Genomic DNA, 24,092 nt, shown 5'->3' with positions numbered 1-24,092 from the left:
GCAAATCAGAGTACATAAGTATTATTGTACAACACTGTAATTAATTAAATAAATAGAATCAAAAATGTTTGTAATATAAAAAAATGATTAAAAAGTGTCACTGCAGTAAATATTATCGGATGAGATGTGTAATATATAATAAACTGTTGTAAGGACTGTAATGTAATATACACCGATTAGGCATAACATTATGACCACCTTCCTAATATTGTGTTGGTCCCCCTTTTGCTGCCAAAACAGCCCAGCAACTGTGCTGCTCTGTGTATTCTGTATATCCACCTTTCTATCAGAACCAGCATGAACTCCTTCAGCAGTCTGATCTACAGGAGCTCGTCTGTTGGATCGGACCACACGGGCATCGATGAGCCTTGGCCGCCCATGACCCCGTCGCCGGTTCACCGCTGTTGTTGGTAGATACTGACCACTGCAGACCAGGACACAGTTTTCTAGCCATCACAATCTGGCCCTCAGATCCTCACGTTCGCCCATTTTTCCTGCTTCTAACATCAACTTTGAGGATAAAATGTTCACCTGCTGCATAATGTGAACAGTGACCACTAACAGGTGCTGTGTCACTGGAGCGCCCTCTGGTGGTGGAGCAGTGTCTCTGCAGGACAAACAGACGGGTACATGGTCTCTGTACGTGGTACAGCTCTCCGAGAGAAGTCCATGACCAGTGTGGGGTGGTGCAGGCAGCAGAGAATTTGTGATGGGGAATTGGAAGTGACTTAAAATCCCCGTACGTGGCAGTAAAAAATATACGTGAGATGAAGGACCAGGACTGAATGTGGGATTGAATCATTGCAGGTGGTAAAAAACACACGGAGACGAAAGTGAAGCTTTGAAAATGTTTTATGTACAAGTCACACAGAGTTCCGTCATTTACACGCCTGCACATGAGCGGACCAGACGAGGAATCACGACAGTAATTACACAACAGAACCACACACACACACGTTCAGTCTGTCCCACGTCACAACACTCGGACACGTGATAGAAATCAAAAGAAAATACAAGCGTTTCCATCTCCAGCATGCCTGAACAAACGAAGAACACGCAGAGGAGCTTCATACCGAAAATACAGACGTGTACATCACCTGCTGGGTTCCATCAGACTGTTCAGCCAAAAGTATGTGGACGTGACACACTTTATGACCATTCATATGAAATCCGTCGGATCGTTTGAGTTCCTCCACATTAAACTCATCCGAATGGAATTTGAACGCCTCGCGAGGAAGGGCGTGGCTGAACCACCCGAACTTAATAGTCACAGGAGTGTCCACATACTTTTAGCTTCAATGCAACACTGATAAACAGACACCGAACACGTCCTGCTCGATTAAATACACAAAATACTGAACGGATGATTTTACCAAACTGAAGTAGGGCTTAGTCAGTAGGGCTGGCCGATACGATAACACGATATTATCATGATATATATGTAGCCAGTTCTTATGGGAGGAGCTTTACAAATGTGCAGGATCAAGTACTCTCGGTCATGGACCACATCACGGAAATACATGAATGCAGTTGTAGTGGCGAGCTAATCGAAGTACCTGGAGTTAATTGCGGTTTCATTCAGCAGTGCCACACGTCAAACAATCCTTCCCAAAGCAGCAGGACTCACAACTAAGGGCAATACAGGGCAGCCAATCCACCTTCTACATGCTTCCGGAAACGAGTGGGAACCCAAACTTCTACATTTACATTTTCATGTTCATTTTATCCAAAGCGACTTACACAATGATCTGAACACGATGAGCAATTGAGGGTTAAGGGCCTTGCTCAGGGACCCAACAGTGGCAACTTGGTGGTGGCGGGGCTTGAACCGGCAACCTTCTGTTTACTAGTCCAGTACATTAACCACTGAGCTATCACTGCCACTAGTCCAGACCAGCGTTTGCATCGACAGTCCCACATATAGAACGTGTCCACATTCAGTGCAGGAGGGCGGCACGGTGGCCTCACAGCAAGAAGGTTCTGGGTTTGATCCCCAGGTGGGGCGGTGCGGTGCGGGGTCCTGTCTGTGTGGAGTTCCTGTGGGTTTCCTCCGGGAGCTCCGGTTTCCTCCCACAGTACAAAGATACAAAATTGTTCATGACTGTGTTTGATGAATCTACCAAAGTGTGTAAAACATGACGTTAAAATCCTAATAAATAAATAAATAAATAAGAAATAAACATTCAGCGCAGGGCAGAGATGAAACACTCAATCTGGAGCCTATCCCAGCTTTTCAGTGGGCGCAAGGCACACAGTAATACCCTGCCAGTCCATCGCAGGGCACACACACATTCACCTGTAGGGCAATTCAGTGTCTCCAATTAACCTGACTGCACGTTTTTGGACTGTGGGAGAAAGGACCCGGACCGCCCCGCCTGGGGATCGAACCCGGGACCTTCTCGCTGTGAGTCGACAGCGCTACCCACCGTGCCACCCTTAGAGATGAAACGGTCTGAATATTTAATTCACTTCTGTAATCGATCTAACTGGATATTGTTGACGTTGTGTTACGGTGATACCGCGGCAGTATCAGCCAGCCCTGCTCCACAGCCGAGCGGATGGAAAACACCGAGACGCCGCAATACTGTCGCTCGCCGCGGCGTGACGTAGTCGTAGCGCTTTCTGTTCACGTCCAGCTTCCGTAAGGCACAGTGACTAAAATAATCACGTCGTCGTTATGAGCTAAAGTTCCACCTCACACGGTTCAGTCACTAACGGAACAGAACACAGAACGTCATTAGTTACTCGTTCAGGAAGCTAATTAACACGGACGGCTCGTTTATTACAGGGGATTAAAGCTGCTGCGCTGGAACGGAAACGCTCCACCCGACAGGAGGTTCCACGTCGTTTGGCTGGGATGGAGTTTTAGGATCCAAAAACGGCGCCTGAATTTATTCAAATTTTATTTTCCAGACTATAAAACACACCAGAGCACAAAAACATCCAAAACCTTCAACACTTCGGTTCATACGGACGGAGCAGCAGTGAGGAATCAGGGATTCGGACCGGTGCGACGGCATTCATGTCGATTTCTGCTCACCATGCCAACTCATCCACAGATTCAGTGGAATTTAGATTTGACTCAGTTCACCAAAGTGATTCGCCCTTTTTTTTTTTCTATTGTATTGATGCATTTTCTCCCATTTTCACCCCAATTGATCGTAGTAAATTTTCCTTCCGCTGCTGAGGATCCCTGATTGCAGTCGGGTGGGTATATCGCCGCGCTCTATCTGCTAATCAGGGTCCTTACACAGCGTTCGAAGACCCCACCCGCATAGTCCGGCCATCCCAATCGGCAGGCACTGCCAATTATGCCCGCTAGATGGCGCCCAGCCAACCGGTGGCAACGCCGAGTTTCAAACCGAGGCGCTGGTGTAGACAGCACTTCTATTTCTCAATCATTCACATATGACGTGTGTATAATGAAGTGAGTAATTTGATGTTACAAGTCAATCATCTCGGGTAAAATACACTGCAGTGGACACCAGAGCGTTATCCACAACCAAAGGGATTTACACCGAGCAGGCATAACATTATGACCATTAACAGGTGAAGTGGGGATATATTACGCAGCAGGTGAACATTTTATCCTCAAAGTCGATGTTAGAAGCAGGAAAAATGAGCGAGCGTGAGGGCCAGATTGTGATGGCTAGACGACCGGGTCAGAGCATCTCCAAAACTGCAGCTCTTGTGGGGTGTGTCCCGGTCTGCAGTGGTCAGTATCTATCAAAAGTGCTCCAAGGAAGGAACAGTGGTAGTAAACCGGCGACGGGGTCATGGGCGACCGAGGCTCATTGATGCCCGTGTGGTCCGATCCAACAGACATGCCTCGATGGGTCAGGTCAGCAAAAGGGGGACCGACATAATATTAGGAAGGTGGTCATAATGTTATGTTCCACAAGACCTCGACGTGTCAGGCACTCGTGTTGGAAAGCCTGGCTCACCATCAGTGCTCCGATTCACCCCAAAGGAGTGGTGTTGAGGTCATGACTTTAAGGATCTCGTCTTGCTAGAACAAGTTATAATAAATATAATTAATATTTTACACCCAAACTGACCTACTGAGAATTTCCTATGAATGAAAAGCTAATGGTTTTTTTTTTTTGAGGCACTGAGACACTTCAGGTGAAAAAAACAACAATCAAACAACCATCAAATAATAGATCAGATCAACATACACACAACACACATGAACATCGTCTCCAGAATGCACCCATCCAAACACCTGATCCTGTTTTTGCCTCCGAATGTCTCATTTATGCTTATTTATTTATTTATTTATTTCTGGGTAAACGTGCAGGTCTGAGAGCGGCTTTATAGTCTGGAAAACATGCTAAAGTTCTGACACCCCTCGCTAAATTCAGTTCTGCTCATTTTTAGATTAAATAAAGCAAAAGTCACATGTCAGGGTTACGCCGAGAGGAGCAGTGAAACGAGGGGTGTGAGAACTTTGGTCAGTATCAGGCGTTACAGTCGGACGCACGACGCTGAACGTCGTCATGTGATCACATTTGATTTTCCTATCGTACATCTTGTGCTATATACTGTATATATAAGTTTGTACCGTTCGTGTGAGCTGAGCGAGCGCCAGGGAAGGGCGTGGCTCAGTCCACACGAGGCCGCTTTACCAGCCGGGCAGCTCGCCCGGAGGGTCGGATGAAGGAGAGACGTTCGCCTCTTGGTTTCGGCGTGTCGGACGTGACGTGGGCTCGGTCCATGCAGATGCTCTGTCCCAAATCGAGATGAAATGAAGGGAAATGAGGGGCAGTTTGCGCGCCGAGCGGGTCGGGGTTTGTTTTTTTGTTTTTAGCCGTCGTCCTCGTCCTCCTGCGCCTCGTCCTCCTCCGAGACCATCTCCGGGGGTCTGAAGCACTCCTCGAAGAAGTTGACCAGACTCTGACCCAGGTGCTTGTGCGAGCTTTCGGAGCGCAGGTGGTGCCCCTCGTCTGGGTAGATCTGAGTCAGAGAGGGGGGCAGAAACGTGTGAGACTCCGCTCGGGTCAATCTATCTTCTCTACACCTGAGATACAGGGTCTGTCCCAAACCTAGTGACCCCTACCTGATCAGCTCCTCAGTACAGAGGATCCTAATAAGACCTGGAGCTCATGAGGCAGATTATTAACACAGTCGGCCTCAGGACGTCCGATGTACCGAAAACGCTTAAACCGTCCCTGACGAGCCCCAATTTACAAATAAACGAGACTTGTGCACCTTTATACAAATTAAACACCGATGAGAATTTATTTACCGCATTTATTTATCCTCTATATTCATGTTTGTCGTTGTTTGTGAGGAAAGTCGTGCCGCACTGAATGCTGGGATTGATTCAGTCAGATCGTCACTTAATGGAGCTAAGGATTTAGACACGCCCTCGTCTCGGGAGTGTGTGTATAGAGACAGACCCTCAGTGTGTAGGACTCTACTGTGCACGCTCTACCAGAAAACCGGACGACCTGCAGTAACCCCGAAGTTTACGAGACGTCATGTCACTTTGGGTCAGAAATATACACGCAGCACTTAAAAACGAAGCGTCAGCGTGTAGCTCTTTATACTTTTTGATAGCCGACAGGTTTCTAAAGAGAACAGACCCGAGCTTTCGGTCCAGCGTAAGTTCTGGACAGTGGAAGGACCAGCTCCTGTATTCATTTAATGGTCCAGGTCTACTGGTACTGGTATCAGAACAGCCCCAAAGTACAGCACTAGCAGCGGTATGTTTAACAGTAGGCACAGTGTTGTTGGGAATGAACGCCTCAGCTTTCTTGCTCATCGAGGTGACATAAATGAACCTTTGTTAGGTCTGTCAGTGTAGTAAAACATGAGGAATGATGGGTACCTGTAGCGTGTAGTTAGCGTTGTCGTTTATTAGATGAGTGATAAATCTGGCCGTGTGCTGGAAGTGAACTTTCTCTGCAGGGAGGAGAGAGAAACATCAGGAATCAGGAGATGCTCAGAAGTTTACATACACCGGTCACTGATGTTCTATTTTTAACCCTTTAACCGCCTCACCAGGAACATGATGTTTAAAAATTAATACTTTGAATTTCTTAGTTTCTTGGGATGATACCAACGACAAATAATGATTATTTTATTACTAGTGCACACGGCATTTGTTAATAAGACTCTACTAAACAGTTCATGCAACTTCTCATGGATGATTTTTCAGCTGCAGCTTCAAGTTGACATTTAGGTTAAAATCTTCTACTAATATTTTTAATACACACACGTCAAACAAGCAGTAGATACGACCCAAACAAAATCATTTAAATACAGCTTATTTTACCCAAGTGTTTAGACTCAAAGTAAGACCATTAAAGGGATAAAGGAATTAAAATCACTTTGATTATTAATTTTGAGGTGTCGAAAGGCAAGTTCATGCCGTGTGGAGTTTTAAAGCTTATTATACAGACCATACACCGATCAGCCATAACATTAAAACCACCTCCTTGTTTCTACACTCACTGTCCATTTTATCAGCTCCACTTACCATATAGAAGCACTTTGTAGTTCTACAATTACTGCCTGTAGTCCATCTGTTTCTCTCTGCATGCTTTGTTAGGACCACCACAGAGCAGGTATTATTTAGGTGGTGGATGATTCTCAGCACTGCAGTGACACTACCATGGAGGTGGTGTGTTAGTGTGTGTTGTGCTGGTATGAGTGGATCAGACACAGCAGCGCTGCTGGAGCTTTTAAACACCGTGTCCACTCACTGTCCACTCCAGCAGCGCTGCTGTGTATATGGTAAGTGGAGCTGATAAAATGGACAGTGGGTGTAGAAACAAGGAGTCAATTTAGCCTTATTTGTATGGGCACAGAGAAGCAGGAATTTAGTCACCAGTGCACAAAGCTTCCTGCAGTGGAGAACTGAGGGTTTTTCTAAAACAATAATAATGAAATTATTGTAATAATTATAAATAATAATAATTAAATAAGCGTGTACGTGAACGCCCCCTTGTGGAGACTTCGTGTTATATTTTGTATAAAGAGAAATAGATGCATTGTTTGTGTTGCCTGGGTGGCTAAAATGCCTCAACAAACTTTAAAAACCCCTGATGTACATCACAGTACGTTTGTTTATAATATATTCAGTCACAGAAAGAAAACGGTTGCAGAAAAGTCATGGAAAAACACTCGGCTTATCACGACAGAAACAGAACTGGACCCACCGTCGGCTGTGGGGTGAACGAGCAGGAACTTCTTGTCTCCTAGTTGGCTTGTACGATGAGCTAAACTGGACATCTGAACACACAGAGCATTCACATGGGTGTGAGTTCACGAGAAATCACTCCGTGTGTGTGTGTGTGTGTGTGTGTGTGTGTGTGTGTGTGTGTGCAGTGGAGGAACAGAATCACCTCATAAACCCTCCGATTGGTCTGCGGTGACCCTAAATATCGCTCCGAAAACGCCGAGGCTGTGAAAACAGAGATAACCGGACAGAGTCAATAAAACCACACGCAAGATTAACTCTATACTACGTGGCAGAAAGTATATGGACACCCACTTAAAGACGCATAGGCATTTATAACAGGTGAAGAAAATCAAGCCGTGTGCCCTCTACAGACAAACCATATAAGTAAAGGTCCATGCAGACCAGTTTAACCATTTCAGTGTGGACAAACTCCACCTCGACCCTATTGGGACTCTTCGGGATGAATTGAAACGCTGGCTTTCTCGTCCCGAATCTATGCCAGACTTTACAAATGCTGGGTGCAGATCCCCACAGACCCACTCCGAAATCTTGGGCAGGTGTGAGCAGAATGCTACCTGCCAGAACGCATCTGTGTGCAATGCTGCATAATGATCTCAAGCTGCTTAGTTCCAGTAAATATAGATCATACTGCAGGGTTTATGGAAACACTTTAGGGAAGGACCCTTCCTGTCTTGAGCACTAAGCTGCTTTTCTGATGGTTCTTGGATTACATTTGACCATCTGAATGGGCAGTTGTGGCTCAGTGGTTAAGATACAGGACTAGTAATCAGAAGGTCGCTGGTTCGAGACCCACTGTTGGGCCCTTGAGCAAGGCTCTTAACCCTTAATTGCTTGAACTGTATGTAAGCTGAAAATGTAAATGATGGGTTCTCCTGAGGACCTTGGCAGGAGACCACTGTTGCACAAACCAAACTAGCCTTATTTATATGGACGCATGGTCCTAAAGGAGGAATTAATTCAGCGTAGAGGGACGTGATTGAACCGAGCTAAAGTGAGCTAATGAAAACACTGAGCTAGTGTACGTCTACAAGCTACACGGTGAGAAACGTGCATCAGATTAGTATCCGCCCTTCAGCTACTTCACTCATTAAAAAGCAGGATATTCCACTAGCACACCAGCGCCGAGATTCTAAACCCCTCGGTTCGAAACTCGGTCAGAGTGAGTGACGACGTTACCGTAGAGGCTGAAGTCGGTGATGGGAGACACGGCCGCTCCACATTTAAATCTGAAGTTGTACTTGAGCGGCGTGTCTTCGTTGCTCAGCAGCAGGCTGGCCAGGTACCCGCCGTACACCTGCGCCCGAAAACAAAACAGGGTCAGAAATATACACACACCACCAGAGACATGATCAGTTCACAAACACTCGACCTGTCTGATCCGCTGCTCCCCGGGGTCCGAGTCCCCAGCGGTGTTATCATCATCATCCTCATTACACGTTTTATATTCTGGGTAATGAGACACACTGGGTGGCACACAGCTTTTGGTGCACCTGGCACATCAAGTGCCTTAAAGTACCAGGGTCCTAAAGACCAGCGCTTGTTCTTTTCCTATCCATGTGTGTTTCGTTTCCTGTCCTTTTATGCGGTAAGGTACAGGACTAGAAATCAGAAGCTTGTCAGTTCAATCCCCACCATCGCCAATTTCCCACTGTTGGGCCCCTGAGTAAGGCTCTATATCTTCAGTTGCTATAGTTGCATTAAGTCATACTCATAAGTAAATGCTGAACATGCCACAAAAACCACTCCCATCACAAATTAGTGAGCTAATTAAAACACTGAGCTAGTGTACGTCAACAGGCATGGTGAGAGACGTGCATCAGATTAGTATCCGCCCTTCAGCTACTTCACTCATTAAAAAGACCTGATTCAGGTTGCGCAGCGGGATATTCCACTAGCACACCAGCGCCGAGATTCTACACTCCTCGGTTCGAAGCTCGACATTGCCATCAGCTGGGCGCCATCTAGCGGGCATAATTGGCAGTGCCTGTTTGTTTGTTTGTTTATTTATTAGGATTTTAACGTCATGTTTTACACTTTGGATCCATTCATGACAGGACCGGTAGTTACTCATTACACAAGGTTCATCAGTTCACAAGGTTATATCGAACACTAACAGTCATAGACTGTGGGAGGAGACCGGAGCACCCGGAGGAAACCCACGCAGACACGGGGAGAACATGCAAACTCCACACAGAAAGGACCCGGACCCACTTGGCAGTGCCTGCGGCAGACACTAATAAAGCAGGCACCGTGTCTGCTGGGGTGGGATGACCGGACTACGTGGGTGGGGTCTTCGAACGCTGTGTAAGGACCCTGATTAGCAGACAGAGAGGCGCCTGGGCGAATAAGAAAGTGTGCGCTGGGGCTGCGTGTGGGTCGGAGGAGGCGCGAGCAGCAATATACCCTCCTCGAATGCAATCAGGGATCCACCAGCAGCGGAAGATAATTCAGGATAAAATGAGAAATAAAATAGAAAAAAGACTATCGTATCTGGACGTATTTGGATCATAACGGTGCGTCACTCTCCAGCTCACGGCACCTTAGAGGAACGTTTCAGTCTGACGGGACTCCTGGCTGTAAATCCCCAGTGTGTTTAGTCTCCGAGTAAGAGCTTTTTGTGCTGACGGATGAGGACAGGGATGAGAGGCGCTCTCTGAAAGCGCTGAGTGAGCGTCCGCGTGTGCCGAACTCACCCGTCCGTAAACTCCCATCCTGGTTTTGTCGACGTACGGCTTCTTAGCTATGAGACTGAAAATAAACAAAAGTAGATTTTAATATTGGGGTTCATGTGAATCTATCATTCACTGTGTGGACAAAAGTATCGGGACGGCAGTAGCAGAACCGGGACGTGCAGGCTGTCCTGTTCATTAGTGCGTACCTGAGGGCCTCGCACTGGTCGTGCTCCTCAAACACCCCCAGCTTCCGGTAGATCCGGTGTAATAGGTTGGTGCCCTGAAATCCGCTGCCACGCCCATCGAAGCGCATCACGACGGCGCTGTAGGAGCTCACCAGGACTGTCGCCCAGTCCATCTGGAACTGCTCCGTCACCACCTGACCACCAGGGGTGCCATCCCTAACACACACACACACACACGACCAGATCTGAACAAATCTAAACACACCTCATCATTATTCATCATTTTATTTTCATTTAGACATGTCTACTTCCCTAACCCCAGCACCCTGTCATTGTAGTAGATTCCTACACAGAGCTGTAACATGCATGGCACACTATACTTTGATATCCCTCCACCACTTGTACAAGGGCCTTGACTGACTGACAGTAGGGGTCGCTGTTGCACTGGCACTTTCCTCCCTCAGACACAGTGGATCGTGTCTGTAGAACACTTGACTGACAGTAGGGGTCGCTGTTACATCAGCATTAGGCGATACCACGTCCGGCCTTTCCTCCCTCAGACACAGTCGAATGCGTCTGTAGAGCGCCAGACCGAGTCGGTCACACTTAAGACTCCGGGTTCGTATCTCAGCGGTGCTATCCGCCAGCTGGGCGTCTACACAGACATCACGGCTATGCTTGTCACCCTGTCCTGGGTGCTCCTGCCTTGTGCCCACTGTTTCCCAGTAAAACCAGACCGGCCACGACCCTGACCAGTATAAAGCGGCCGATAAAAATGGGGGAAAACTCCCATGTCCCACGTCTTCCTAATTCCACATTATTAATTGTATGTTGACCTACAGCTGGTGACTCCTCTGTGCCCACATAAACAGGGCTAGTCTGACAGCAGTACTCATTAAAAACGGCTGCAGAGATCCTAATTCCCGGGGTGTAGGGCTTACACCAGCAGCAGTAGGGGGTAGTGCGCCGTCTCCACGAAGCCTGCAGGTTTCAGGATCTGGATGGTCAGAGCTGTGGAAGGAGAACATCATGCAGTAAACGTGAGTCCCGTCCTGACCTCTCTCTCTCTCTCTCTCTCTCACTCACTCAGAAGCTCTAAGGTTATAACAGGAAGCAGAACCTACAGTAATCGTCGATGGTGATTTCTTCATACTCCACTTTGGGCATCTGCACGTTGCTGATGGTTATGTTCAGGAAGTCGTTCGTCTCCACGTCCAGCAGCTCTGAGCACAGGCGAAGCAGAAAGAGAATCAGCGCGAGCAGAGCAGAGGTTCTCAACCTGTTCTGATCCACCTCATAACCACATGAACAGAACAAGTCTGGGATCTAAGGTATCGTCTGGATGTTGTTTTCTGCACATGTGAATCACGCAATCACGTTTAATGCCTCTCTCTATTTCCTCGGCTGCTCCCGTTCGGCACAGTTGTTACGCCGGATGCCCTTCCTGATACGACCCTCCCTATTTATCCGGGCTTGGGACCGGCACTACAATGCACTGGTTTATGCATCCTAGTGGCCGGGTACCTATAGGACGATTCAGTGTCTCCAATTAACCTAACCTGTGGGAAGAAGCCTACGCAGACACAGAAAGGACCCAGACTGCCCCACCTGGGGACCGAACCCAGGACCTTCTTGCTGTGAGGCGACAGTGCTACCCACCGATCCACCGTGCCGAGTTAGATGTGCATGTCCAAAACAAACAGATCTCCCTTAACAATGCTGAACTCAAATATCTCATCCTACACGATTTTATTACGATGAAAATGTGCAGCAGTCTTCACCACCTAGTTATTATGTGCTGTGTATTTACACCGCTCTGCCACTAGATGGTGCTTAATGCACTGCGGCTGTTTGGGACCCGGTCGTCTGTTCATAACAATCTGGTCCTTATTAATGTCAGATCTGCTGCACTACTGTTATTAAATAAGCATCACCATGCACTTCTTGGGTGGTACGAATGGTTTTTGGTTGACTGTGTGACTGATCAGTGAATCCAGTCATTTTTGTCTTCTCTATGCACCCAGAACAGGAATCTGAGATTCCAGTTAACATGTTCTAATAATAAATTCTAATTATTGTTCCTAAATATTAACGGGCATTAGCGGAGGTGAGCAGTACCATGGTGCATCATTTCCATAAACGTTACAGCGCTGGGAACCAATCATCTCTTCTAATTTTGCATTTACATTTTTAGCATGTAGCAGACGCCTTCATCCAAAGCGAGTGACAGTAGAGCGACAGTGTACAGTACGAGCAATTGAGGGTTAAGGGCCTTGCTCAAGGGCCCAACAGCAAGCAGCAACCTGGAGGTGGTGGAGCTTGAACCAGTGACCTTCTGATTACTAGTTCAGTACCTTAACCACTAGGCTACAACTTGGCTTTTGCATGTTACACTTATTTTAGATCAGGTAGAACAGAATAGGGGCGGCACGGTGGCTCGGTGGGCACAGCGAGAAGGTCCTGGGTTCGATCCCCAGGCGGGGCGGTCCGGGTCCTTACTGTGTGGAGTTTGCATGTTCTCCCTGTGTCTGTGTGGGTTTCCTCCGGGTGCTCCGGTTTTCTCCCACAGTCCAAACCAGTACAGAGCGCTTATAACCAGTACAGAGCGCTTATAACCAGTACAGAGCACTTATAACCAGTACAGAGAGCTTATAACCAGTACAGAGCACTTGTAACCAGTACAGAGCACTTATAACCAGTACAGAGTGCTTATAACCAGTACAGAGCGCTTATAACCAGTACAGAGCACTTATAACCAGTACAGAGAGCTTATAACCAGTACAGAGCACTTATAACCAGTACAGAGCACTTATAACCAGTACAGAGTGCTTATAACCAGTACAGAGCACTTATAACCAGTACAGAGCACTTATAACCAGTACAGAGCGCTTATAACCAGTACAGAGCGCTTATAACCTGTACAGAGAGCTTATAACCTGTACAGAGCGCTTATAACCAGTACACTTATAACCTATACAGAGCATTTATAACCTGTACAGAGAGCTTATAACCTGTACAGAGCACTTATAACCAGTACACTTATAACCTATACAGAGCATTTATAACCTGTACAGAGAGCTTATAACCTGTACAGAGCGCTTATAACCAGTACAGAGCGCTTATAACCAGTAGAGAGCTTATAACCTGTACAGAGCACTTATAACTAGTACACTTATAACCTATACAGAGCATTTATAACCTGTACAGAGAGCTTATAACCAGTACAGAGCACTTATAACCAGTACAGAGCACTTATAACCAGTACAGAGCGCTTATAACCAGTACAGAGCGCTTATAACCTGTACAGAGAGCTTATAACCTGTACAGAGCACTTATAACCAGTACACTTATAACCTATACAGAGCATTTATAACCTGTACAGAGAGCTTATAACCTGTACAGAGCGCTTATAACCAGTACAGAGCGCTTATAACCAGTAGAGAGCTTATAACCTGTACAGAGCACTTATAACCAGTAGAGTACTAATAACCAGTACAGAGCACTTATAACCAGTACAGAGACACTTATAACCAGTACAGAGCGCTTATAACCAGTACCGAGCACTTATAACCAGTACAGTGCCCTCATAACCTGTACAGAGCACTCATAACCAGTACAAAGAGCTTATAACCTGTACAGAGAGCTTATAACCTGTACAGAGCACTTATAACCTGTATAGAGTACTTATAACCAGTACAGAGCACTTATAACCTGTACAGAGCACTTATAACCAGTACAGAGCTCTTATAACCAGTACAGAGCGCTTATAACCAGTACAGAGCGTTTATAACCAGTACAGCGTAGCACTGTCGCCTCACAGCGAGACGGTCCTGGGTTCGATCCCCAGACGGGGCGGTCCGGGTCCTTTCTGTGCGGAGTTTGCATGTTCTCCCCGTGTCTGCTCCGGTTTCCTCCCACAGTCCAAAAACATGCAGCCAGGTTAATTGGAGACACCGAATTGCCCTATAGGTGAATGGGTGTGTGTGTGTGTAACTGCCCGGCGCCCCGTCCAGGGTTTTACTGTGTGCCTTGAGCCCATTGAAAAGCTGGGACAGGCTGGGATACTGATTTTGGGTTCTGGGATCAGGGAAGGGTTTGGGTTGCTGTTATTAATCGTAACTTGTTGCTGTGGCCGTGTGGATGTGAGACTCTCTGTCTCTCTCTCTCTCTCTCTCTGTCTCTCTCTCTCTCTCTCTGTCTCTCTCTCTCTGTCTCGCTCTCTCTCTGTCTCTCTCTCTCTCTGTCTCTCTCTCTCTCTCTCTCTGTCTCTCTCTCTCTGTCTCGCTCTCTCTCTGTCTCTCTCTCTCTCTCTCTCTGTCTCGCTCTCTCTCTGTCTCTCTCTCTCTCTCTGTCTCGCTCTCTCTCTGTCTCTCTCTCTCTGTCTCTCTCTCTCTCTCTCTCTCTCTCTCTCGTGCGCATGTGCGGGTGTGAGCGGTGGAGCGTGGTGAGCGGCGTGGTGAGCGTGAGTGGCGTTATTTGCCAAAAACTTTTTCTTTAGTTTGTTTTGATTAAATTAATTTTGAAAGTTGCGTGTAAGTGTTTGAGTGAGAGCGCGCGTGAGTGTTTTGTGTGTGTGTTTGTGTGTGTGTGCGTGAGGTGCGCGGGGAGTCTGCTACCGGCATTTTTGCTGGAAGCATGGCTTTCCCAAACACCCGGTGCTTTGAAAACTTGACACGCCGGCACGGTGTTAAGGTGGAGTGTCGGGTGAATGTGGAGGAGTGCTGTCTGGCGGCGGGGGTCGCAGTAGGCTATAATAATGTATTGTCTGCATCACGAATGAACAATGCAGTGGTTATGTTTCTGTCTTCTGTGGAGAAAGCAAGTGAGCTGGTTCAGAATGGAATTGTGATTAATGAGAGACTTGTGCCTGTTTTACCCCTCAGTACCCCATCTAAAAAAATTATCATCTCCAATGTACCCCCGTTTATTTCTGATGCGCTAATAGCACAGGAACTGTCAAGGTTTGGTAAACTTGTCTCCCCTATTAAAAAATTACCCCTAGGCTGTAAATCACAACTAGTTAAGCATTTGGTGTCATTCAGAAGGACGGTGTTCATGGTGTTAAGAGATGGTGAAGATGAACTAGATCTGGTTTTAAAATTCAGAGTAGATGGTTTTGATTACACTGTGTTTGTAACTTCTAACACTAGTATGAAGTGTTTTAGGTGTGGAGAGTTTGGACATCTTGTCCGTAATTGTCATCATAGTGCTAGCAATAATGGTAAAGATACTGAGTTAGGGGATAGGAGTACTGGTGAAACAGGGCCTAATGAGACTGAACTGGCAATGTCTGTTCCCACTACGGCTGCTGAAAGGATGACAGTGCAGGACACAGAGACGTTGTCGCCAGCTCAGATACCTGTAGGGGATGAACTGGTCGAGGTTGAGAATGCTCAGGAGATGTCCGCTGAGGCTGCACCGGCCGAGGGTGAGCCTGTCCAGGCATTACCAGCGGCAGGAGAGCCCGTTGTGGAAAGGGCCCCTGTGGAGCAGGAGGTTTTGAACTTAAGGAAACAGGGTGATCAGATTTGTGATGACTGTAATGAGAACACCTCAGTAGAATCAGTAGTGAAGGATGGAATGGAGGTACAAATGGAGGAAGAAAATGTTTTTAAAATTCCAATTAAAAGAAAAAAGCGAGCTCGAGGAGAAGGTAATAAACAAGCTAAAACCGAGGTTAAAGCAGTGAGTGAAATGGAATCAGAGAGTGACGGATCTCTCTCAGACTCAGGCTGGTCCGTGTGCTCGCAGGAGGAGAGCATGCCTGTACTGTACAAAGTTGAAGAAATTAAACAGTTTTTAAAAGTCACTAAGGGGCGAAGAGGTATTCGTGTTGAAGATTATTTCGCAAACTGTGCTCAATTTGTACATGATGTCAAGTATTTTAGGAAGGAAAAGGCTTTTACTGAATTAGAGTTTTTTAGGTTGAAAAAAATACTGACTAAATGTAATAAAGAGAATATTGAAGCGGATGTATAAGATGAGCTGCTGTTCCTGGGTCCGAATGACCTTTATTTTAAGCCATTTTTATTTAATTTTATTAATGGGTGATATTAGAATTGCAACTCTAAACATGAATGGGGGAAGAGACTGTGTAAAGCGAGCGAAGCTGTGTGAGCTGGTGAAAATGAAGGGGATTGATGTTACCTTTCTACAAGAAACACACAGTGATGCTAGTAATGCCAATGACTGGGCTAAAGAGTGGGAGGGGCTTGTGTTTTTAAGTCATGGCTCTTCTACCAGTACTGGTATTGCTATTCTTTTATCTAAAAATTTTATACCTTGTTCTTACAAAGTGGAAGAGATTTTAAATGGTAGACTTTTAAAGGTGACAGCAGACTTTGAAAATGAAACTTTTGTTTTTATTTGTATTTATGCTCCAACTAGGGGAGTGGATAGGATGCTGTTTTTAAACACACTGAACACTGTCATTGCAGGCTGTAATTCTACTGACTTTTTAATACTGGGTGGGGATTTTAATTGCACAGCAGACAATATAGACAGAAATCATTCAGAACCGCATGCCGCATCCCGTAAACGTTTGTGTGAGCTGTTAGAGACTCATGACTTGTGTGACATCTGGAGGAACTTTCACAGCAGACAAAGACAGTACACATGGGCTCATTCTAAAGACAATGTACTCTCATTGGCAAGGCTGGACCGTTTTTATGGTTTTAATTATCAACGTTCTGCTTTTACACACTCTTTTATCTCACCAGTTGGTTTTTCGGATCATTCTATGGTCCAGTGTACAGTACAGAAAAGTAATGTGAAGCCACAGAGCGCGTACTGGCATTTTAACACTGCACTTTTAAATGATGTTAATTTTATAGAGTCTTTTACTTTTTTTTGGAAGGTTTTAAGCTCACAGAAAACAGCTTTTACCTCAATTCAACAGTGGTGGGATGTAGCAAAAATACAAATTAAAATGTTTTGTCAGCAATATACTTTTAATGTCACTAAAGATACAATCAGATCGCTTAAAGCTCTGGAGTGTGAAATAGTGGAACTGCAGTCTTTAGCAGAGACCACAAGAAATAAGGAACACATTGAAGCATTAAAAACAAAAAAGACAGCTCTAGCTGACTTTTTGGACACAAGAGTGCAAGGGGCTCTGGTCCGATCAAGATTTCAGTGTGCGTCGGAAATGGATGCTCCTTCTAAGTTTTTCTTTGGTCTCGAGCGGAGTAACGGACAGAAAAGATTTATGCATGCAGTGCGAATAGAATCAGGAGATCTCTTATTAGATCCTTCTGAAATTCGCAGGCAGACAGTACAGTTTTTTTCAAAACTGTACAAGAGCGAGTGGACTGAGGTTAAACAGGTCGAAGAACGATTCTTTAACGAACATAACCAGCTTACACAAGAGTCTGCTGAATGGCTTGATGAGGAGCTATCCCTAGGAGAGCTCTTTGAGGCTCTCCAGGGAATGGAGAATGGTCGGGCGCCAGGTATCGATGGCCTCCCAGTCGAGTTTTATAAAAAGTTCTGGTCAGTGTTGGGTCAGGATGTCTTGAAAGTTCTTCAGAGCAGTATAAGGGACGGAGTGCTACCGTTGAGCTGCCGGAGGGCAGTCCTGACCCTGCTGCCAAAAAAGGGGGACTTGACTGAATTAAAAAACTGGCGACCTGTCTCCCTGCTATGTACAGACTGTAAGCTGCTGTCAAAAGCGTTAGCCTCGAGACTGGGTAAAGTAATGGAGCAGGTGGTACATCTTGATCAGACATATTGTGTGCCTGGAAGGTCAATTTTTGATAATGTGTATCTAATTCGGGATGTTTTGGAAGTCTCCAGACTGTTGGGCTTGAAAGCTGGTCTAATTTTTTTAGATCAAGAAAAAGCATTTGACCGAGTTGAGCATGAGTACCTGTGGAAAGTATTGGAGTACTTCGGTTTTAACTCAGGTTTTATAGCAATGATTAAAGTTTTATACAGTGACATTGAAAGTGTAATTAAGGTTAATGGGGGTTTATGTGCTCCTTTTAAAGTTTTTAGAGGTATAAGACAAGGCTGTTCCTTGTCAGGCATGTTGTACTCATTAGCAATTGAACCATTATTGTGTAAAATAAGAGAATGTATTTCTGGACTGGTGGTGCCTCCTTGTACTGTTCCTCTATGTGTTTCAGCATATGCAGATGATTTAGTTGTAATAACAAGTACCCAGACTGATGTGGACATTTTAACTGAACTTTTAAATGATTTTAAGGTTTTATCATCGGCTAAGGTGAACTGGAATAAAAGTGAAGCAGTTTTAGTTGGTGAGTGGGATGGTGCAGAACCTACACTCCCATATGAGTTGATGTGGAAGAGGGGTGGTTTTAGATACCTGGGAGTGTACTTGGGGGACAATACTTGTACTGAAAAGAACTGGGATGGCATGGTTGAAAAAGTTAAAGCACGTTTAAATAAATGGAAATGGATAGTCCCCCAAATGTCCTATAGAGGAAGGGTACTTGTTATTAACAACCTGGCAGCATCATCACTATGGCATAAATTAGCATGCTTGGACCCCCCAACAAATTTTTTAGCAAAACTGCAGGCTGAGTTGGTGGATTTTTTTTGGGACCGCTTGCATTGGATCCCACAAGGAGTTCTATACCTGACAAAGGATGAAGGAGGACAAGGACTTATTCATCTGGCCAGTAGGGTTGCTGCTTTCCGTCTCCAGTTTATTCAGAGACTCCTCATGGGACCCAAAGAACTGGTTTGGAGGGCAGTGGCTTGCAGGATTTTGCACACAGCGGGAGGTCTAGGGTTGGACAGAACTTTGTTTTTAATGAACACTAAGGCACTGGACTTTTCTGGGTTGCCTGTTTTTTATCGTGGACTTTTTAGAGTTTGGAATTTTTTTAAAATACAAACAAAAAATGACTCGTCTTTGCACTGGCTTTTGGAAGAACCTCTGGTTTATGGAACACGGCTGGATTTAACTGGAGGAAACACCCCTGCACTGACTAAAACCCTTGTTTCAGCAGGAGTCACAACTCTACGTCGGCTGGTGGACATTGCAGGACCTGATTTCACGCAAGCAGAGAATGTGGCCACACGTTTGGGAGTAAAGTCCATCCGTGTTGTGAGTAAGGTCCTCGAGAGATGGAAGTCTGTCCTTTCACCTGAGGAGCGGGAGCAGATGCAGGAGTACAGTGCGGGGGTGGTTTGCCCTACAGAAGACGACCCCTTCCCAGACATCACAATCATGCCAGATTTACAGGACTGTGAAGGCCCTCTGTTGGAGTCTAAGGAGGAATCCAGCATAGATTTAAAGACTGCATCTGGTAAAATGCTGTACAGAGCCTGTGTAAAGGTTCTAAACAAGAAAAAACTGAATGGAAGGACTGACACACCATGGCGTGATGTTTTTAAGTTAAGTGATGATGTTAAGCCAGAGTGGAGAGCACTATATAAACCCCCATTAACTAAGAAAGTTGCTGACATGCAGTGGAGAATTTTACATGGTATTATCTCAGTTAACGCTTTTATCTCTGTTTTAAACCCGGAGATTTTACCACACTGTCCATTTTGTAATCAGAGGGAAACAGTGTTTCATGCTTTTATGCACTGTTTTAGGCTGCGTCCCTTGTTTGAGGTTTTAAAGAATGTTTTTAGGTATTTTAATGTGACTTTTACAATCCAGACTTTTATCCTTGGTTTTAAATATGTTAAAAGAAAAAAGTCTGAATGTCAGTTGATAAATTTTATCCTTGGGCAGGCAAAAATGGCAATATATATCAGTCGTAAGAACAAGGTGGAGACTGGTAATGACTGTGAAGCCACGAGGATTTTATCAAGACTTGTTAGATCAAGGATTTTAATTGATTTTAAGTTCTATAAAAGTATGAAAAACCTGGAGACTTTTAAAGAAGTGTGGTGCTGTGAAGAAGCAGTGTGCTCAATTAATGATGATGAGCTCTGCTTCACACTTGATTTCAGTTAAGCCAAAATTGTTTGATTGTACAAATGCTTTTTATTTTTACACAGTGAATTATTTTGAGGTGTTTTAATATGATAGAGTGGTTCAGATAATTTTTGTACTGAAAAGACTGGTTTAAATAAAGAAGTGTAAAAAGTCAAAAAAGTCTCTCACACACTCTCTCTCTCACACACACATACACACTGTTTGGGTGTAAATATAACAATATTAGGCATATTAATATTAGGCTATTAATATTAAATATATACAGTATTAGGCTATTTTCTATTCTCTCTCTCTCTCTCTCCCACACACACACACACACACACACACACTCTCTCTCTCTCTCTCTCATACACACTCTCATACACACTCACTGGGTGTAAATATAACTATATTAGGCTATTAATATTAAATATAATATTAGGCTATTTTCTATTCTCTCTCTCTTTTACTCTCTCTCTCTCTCTCTCTCTCTCTCTCTCTCACACACACACACACACACTTTCATACACATACACACTGTTTGGGTGTAAATAAAACAATATTAGGCATATTAATATTAAATATAATATTAGGCCATTTTCTATTCTCTCTCTCTTTTACTCTCTCTCTCTCTCACACACTTTCATACACACAGACTGGGTGTAAATATAACTATATTAGGCTATTAATATTAAATATAATATTAGGCTATTTTCTATTCTCTCTCTCTCTCTCTCTCTCTCTCTCTCTCTCTCTCTCTCTCTCAATTCAATTCAACTCAATTCAAAAAGTGCTTTATTAGCATGACAAATATTCACATTTGTATTGCCAAAGCGCATTTACAAACTAGATAATAAATGAAAAAAAATAAATAATAATAATAATTGCATACGTAAACATTCATATTAATTTAAAGGATGTTTAATAACCTTAGTAATTAGCCTTAAAAAATTTACATAAACAAATTAGAACAAGTATATAAAGTGTGTATATGTATGTGTGGAAAAAGTATTTGTAAGTGTGTGTGTGTGTGCGCGTGTGCGTGCATTTGATGGTGTGTGTGTATGGTGTGTGTATGATGATGTGTGTGTGCGAGTATGTGTGAGTGTGTATGGGATACAGTATAAGGTCACTCACTGTCCCTCACCTGGTGGCAGGTGTGTAAGTAGAGAGCTGCGAGTGTGCAGCTCGCTCTGTGCTCCCCCAGTAGGTAGGGCAGCTTGTCAGGGTTTGAGAGAGAATTAAAATTGGGGATAATTTTGTTGATTTTGGTAAAAAATTGTTTTCGAATTTGTGTGTATTTTGTACATTCAGTGAGGAAGTGCAGCTCTGTCTCTATTTGGTTTGAAGAGCAGTGTTGACACACTCTCTCCTCTCTGGGCATCCAGGACTGTCTGTGTCGTCCCGTCTCGATGGCCAGGCTGTGTTCACTGAGTCTGTACCTTGTCAAGCTGTTCCTGAGTTTTGGATCAGTTATAGCGCTGAGATAATCTGCCACACTATACTGTCTATTTAGAGCCAAATAACATTGTAGTTTACTTTGGAGTTTAGTTTGTGTTTCCCAATAGGCCAAATAGTTTATCTTTAATTCATGTGTAATTTGATCAGTTCTGATTAGGTTCTGGTCTTGAGTCTTAATAGTGTTAGTCTGTGTTAGTGGTGTGTTAGTATGTGTTAATGGTGTGTTAATGCAGTGACTCAGGACCAGTTGGATGAGGGGACTGGTATCTTTGCTCAGCTCTTGGTATTGCAGAGCTTTGTAATGATACGAGTGTGGGTCGCTCTCTTTGAGATGATTCCAGAATTTTATTGCCCTTTTTTGTATATTAATAATAAGTGGGTATCGGCCTAATTCTGCCCTGCACACATTGTTGGTGGTGTGTCTGTGCACCTTTAATATTGTTTTACAAAATTCTGTGTGCAGGGTCTCAATTGGATGTTGTTCCCATTTGTTAAATTGTTGGTGTGTAAGCGGGCCCCACACTTCACTGCCATACAGGGCAATTGGTTCAATTATTGCGCCAAATATTTTGAGCCAAATTTTGATTGGGATTTCTACAGAAGTTTGTTTTTTTATGGCATAGAAAGCTCTGCGTGCTTTTTCTCTCAGTTCATTCACTGCCAGGTTGTAGTTTCCTGATGAACTAATGTTTAGTCCAAGGTAGGTATAGTTTTTAGAGTGTTCAATTTCATGATGTCCTAATTTAAATGTGTGTTTGATTCCCTGAGATCTGGATCTTTTCTGGAAGGTCATAATAATGTCTTTTTGAGGTTGACTGTCAGGGCCCAGGTCTGACAGTACTGCTGCAGCAGGTCCAGTTTGTGCTGGAGACCCTGAGCGCTGGGGGACAGCAGGACCAGATCATCTGCATACAGCAGGAGTTTAATCTCTGAGTCGTGTAGAGTGAGACCGGGCGTGGCTGAGTGCTCTAACATGGAGGCCAATTCATTAATATAGATGTTAAATAGAGTTGGGCTCAGACAGCAGCCCTGTCTCACTCCACGCTCCTGAGAGATAAAATTTGTTTGTTTATTGCCAATTCTTATTCCGCACTGGTTTTCTGTGTACATAGATTTGATAAGATCATATGTTTTACCCCCTACACCACTTTCTAATAGTTTGTAAAACAATCCTTGATGCCAAATTGAGTCAAAAGCCTTTTTAAAGTCAATAAAGCAGGCAAATATTTTTACATGGTTTTGAACTACATATTTTTCAATGAGGGTGTGTAGGGTGTAAATATGATCAGTTGTGTGGTAATTTGGTAAAAATCCAATTTGACTTTTACTCAGGACATTCTGCTCAATAAGGAAGCTTGAAAACCTTGAGTTAATTATACTACAGAATAACTTCCCCAGATTACTGTTCACACAGATGCCCCGGTAATTATTAGGGTCGAATTTATCTCCACTTTTGTAAATTGGTGTTATGAGACCTTGATTCCAGATTTCAGGGAAGGAACCTACACTCAGAACCAGGTTAAAGAGTTTTAAAATGGCCAATCGAAATTTGGAACTGCTGTGTTTAATCATTTCATTCAGGATTCCATCAGGTCCTGATGATTTCTTTGGTTTTAATTTATTTATTTTATTAAGGAGTTCCTGCTCAGTAATGGAGGAGTCTAAAGGGTTTTGATTATCTTTAATAGCCAATTCAAGTTCTATAAGTCTTCTATTGATGTCATTTTGTTCTGAATTTGTGTTGAATTTTATGTTTTTAAATAGTGATTGGAAATGGGTTGTCCATATATCCCCATCCTGAATGGCTAATTCTTCTAATTCTCTTTTATTTAGTTTGTTCCAGTTGTCCCAAAATTGATGTGTGTTGATTGACTCCTCAATTAGTGTCAGTTGTTTGTTTGTGTGTTGTGCTTTTTTGGTTCTGAGTGTACGTTTATATTGTCGAAGCTTTTCACAGTAAAGAAGTCGTATGTTAGTGTTGTTTGGGTCTCTGTGTTTTTGATTTGATAATGTTCTGTTCGTAAATGTTGACAGTCTTTATCAAACCAGCTGTCATCTTTTGTTAATTTGGGTTTTAGTGTAGATCTAAGTTTTAGTTTTGCCTTCTCTGCTGTTCTTCTAAAGATTAGGTTAATTTTTTGGACTGCCTGATTTACTCCTTCTTTACTGTGAGTGTATGCAGTGTCCAGAAAGCTATCTAAGAGTGTTTGAGTTTGGTGGCTGATGATTGCTTTCTGGAACTCTTCTGCGCTGTTCTCGGCCCATCTGTAGGATCTGGGGATGTTGTACAGCTTACTGGGCCGTGTGTGTGTGTGGTGGGGTTAGTTTCTGTCTTTTTAATGAACACAGTAATTTGGCTGTGATCAGAGGGGTTAGTGGTTTGACAGTGAATGCACTGAGAGAGAAAGGGTCTAAATCTGTTACCATATAATCTACTGTACTGTTCCCAAGAGATGAGCAATACGTGTATCTTCCTAAAGAGTCCCCTCGTATCCTACCATTGACAATGTACAGACCCAGACTTCGACAGAGCTGCAGGAGGTCTTTTCCGTTTTTGTTTATCCCAATGTCATAGTTATTCCTGTAAATGGAAGAGGAATGATTATTAAGGAACATATTATTCTTAATAAAGTGATCTCCGTGTGTTTTTAAAGTGTCTGATTGTGTTC

General features: G+C 44.2%; 1 protein-coding gene across 1 annotated transcript; it reads right to left on the bottom strand.

Annotated features, from left to right (window-relative positions):
• Positions 1 to 834: 834 nt before the first annotated feature.
• On the bottom strand, positions 835 to 12,198 carry LOC134311948 (dipeptidyl aminopeptidase-like protein 6). The gene is made up of 10 exons (XM_062993601.1): positions 12,186 to 12,198; positions 11,192 to 11,290; positions 11,009 to 11,078; positions 10,089 to 10,283; positions 9,904 to 9,958; positions 8,387 to 8,504; positions 7,353 to 7,411; positions 7,167 to 7,239; positions 5,834 to 5,907; positions 835 to 4,956 (listed from the first exon to the last, which is right to left on the bottom strand). The coding sequence occupies exons 1-10, from the start codon at positions 12,196 to 12,198 to the stop codon at positions 4,807 to 4,809; spliced, it is 906 nt and encodes a 301-aa protein (XP_062849671.1). The 3' UTR covers positions 835 to 4,806.
• Between the last annotated feature and the right edge of the window lie 11,894 nt (positions 12,199 to 24,092).

This window comes from Trichomycterus rosablanca, chromosome 4 (assembly GCF_030014385.1).
Source record: "Trichomycterus rosablanca isolate fTriRos1 chromosome 4, fTriRos1.hap1, whole genome shotgun sequence".
Classification (NCBI taxonomy): Eukaryota; Metazoa; Chordata; class Actinopteri; order Siluriformes; family Trichomycteridae; genus Trichomycterus; species Trichomycterus rosablanca.
The sequence above is the reverse complement of the archived record's forward strand: the minus strand, read 5'-3'. Positions and strand labels throughout refer to the sequence as shown.

Coding starts and splice junctions, on each gene's coding strand:
- LOC134311948 (XM_062993601.1), bottom strand. Junction 7,240..7,352: donor CCAATCGGAGGGTTTATGAG/GTGATTCTGTTC, acceptor CTGTGTGTTCAG/ATGTCCAGTTTAGCTCATCG. Junction 5,908..7,166: donor CGTTCACCCCACAGCCGACG/GTGGGTCCAGTT, acceptor TCCTCCCTGCAG/AGAAAGTTCACTTCCAGCAC.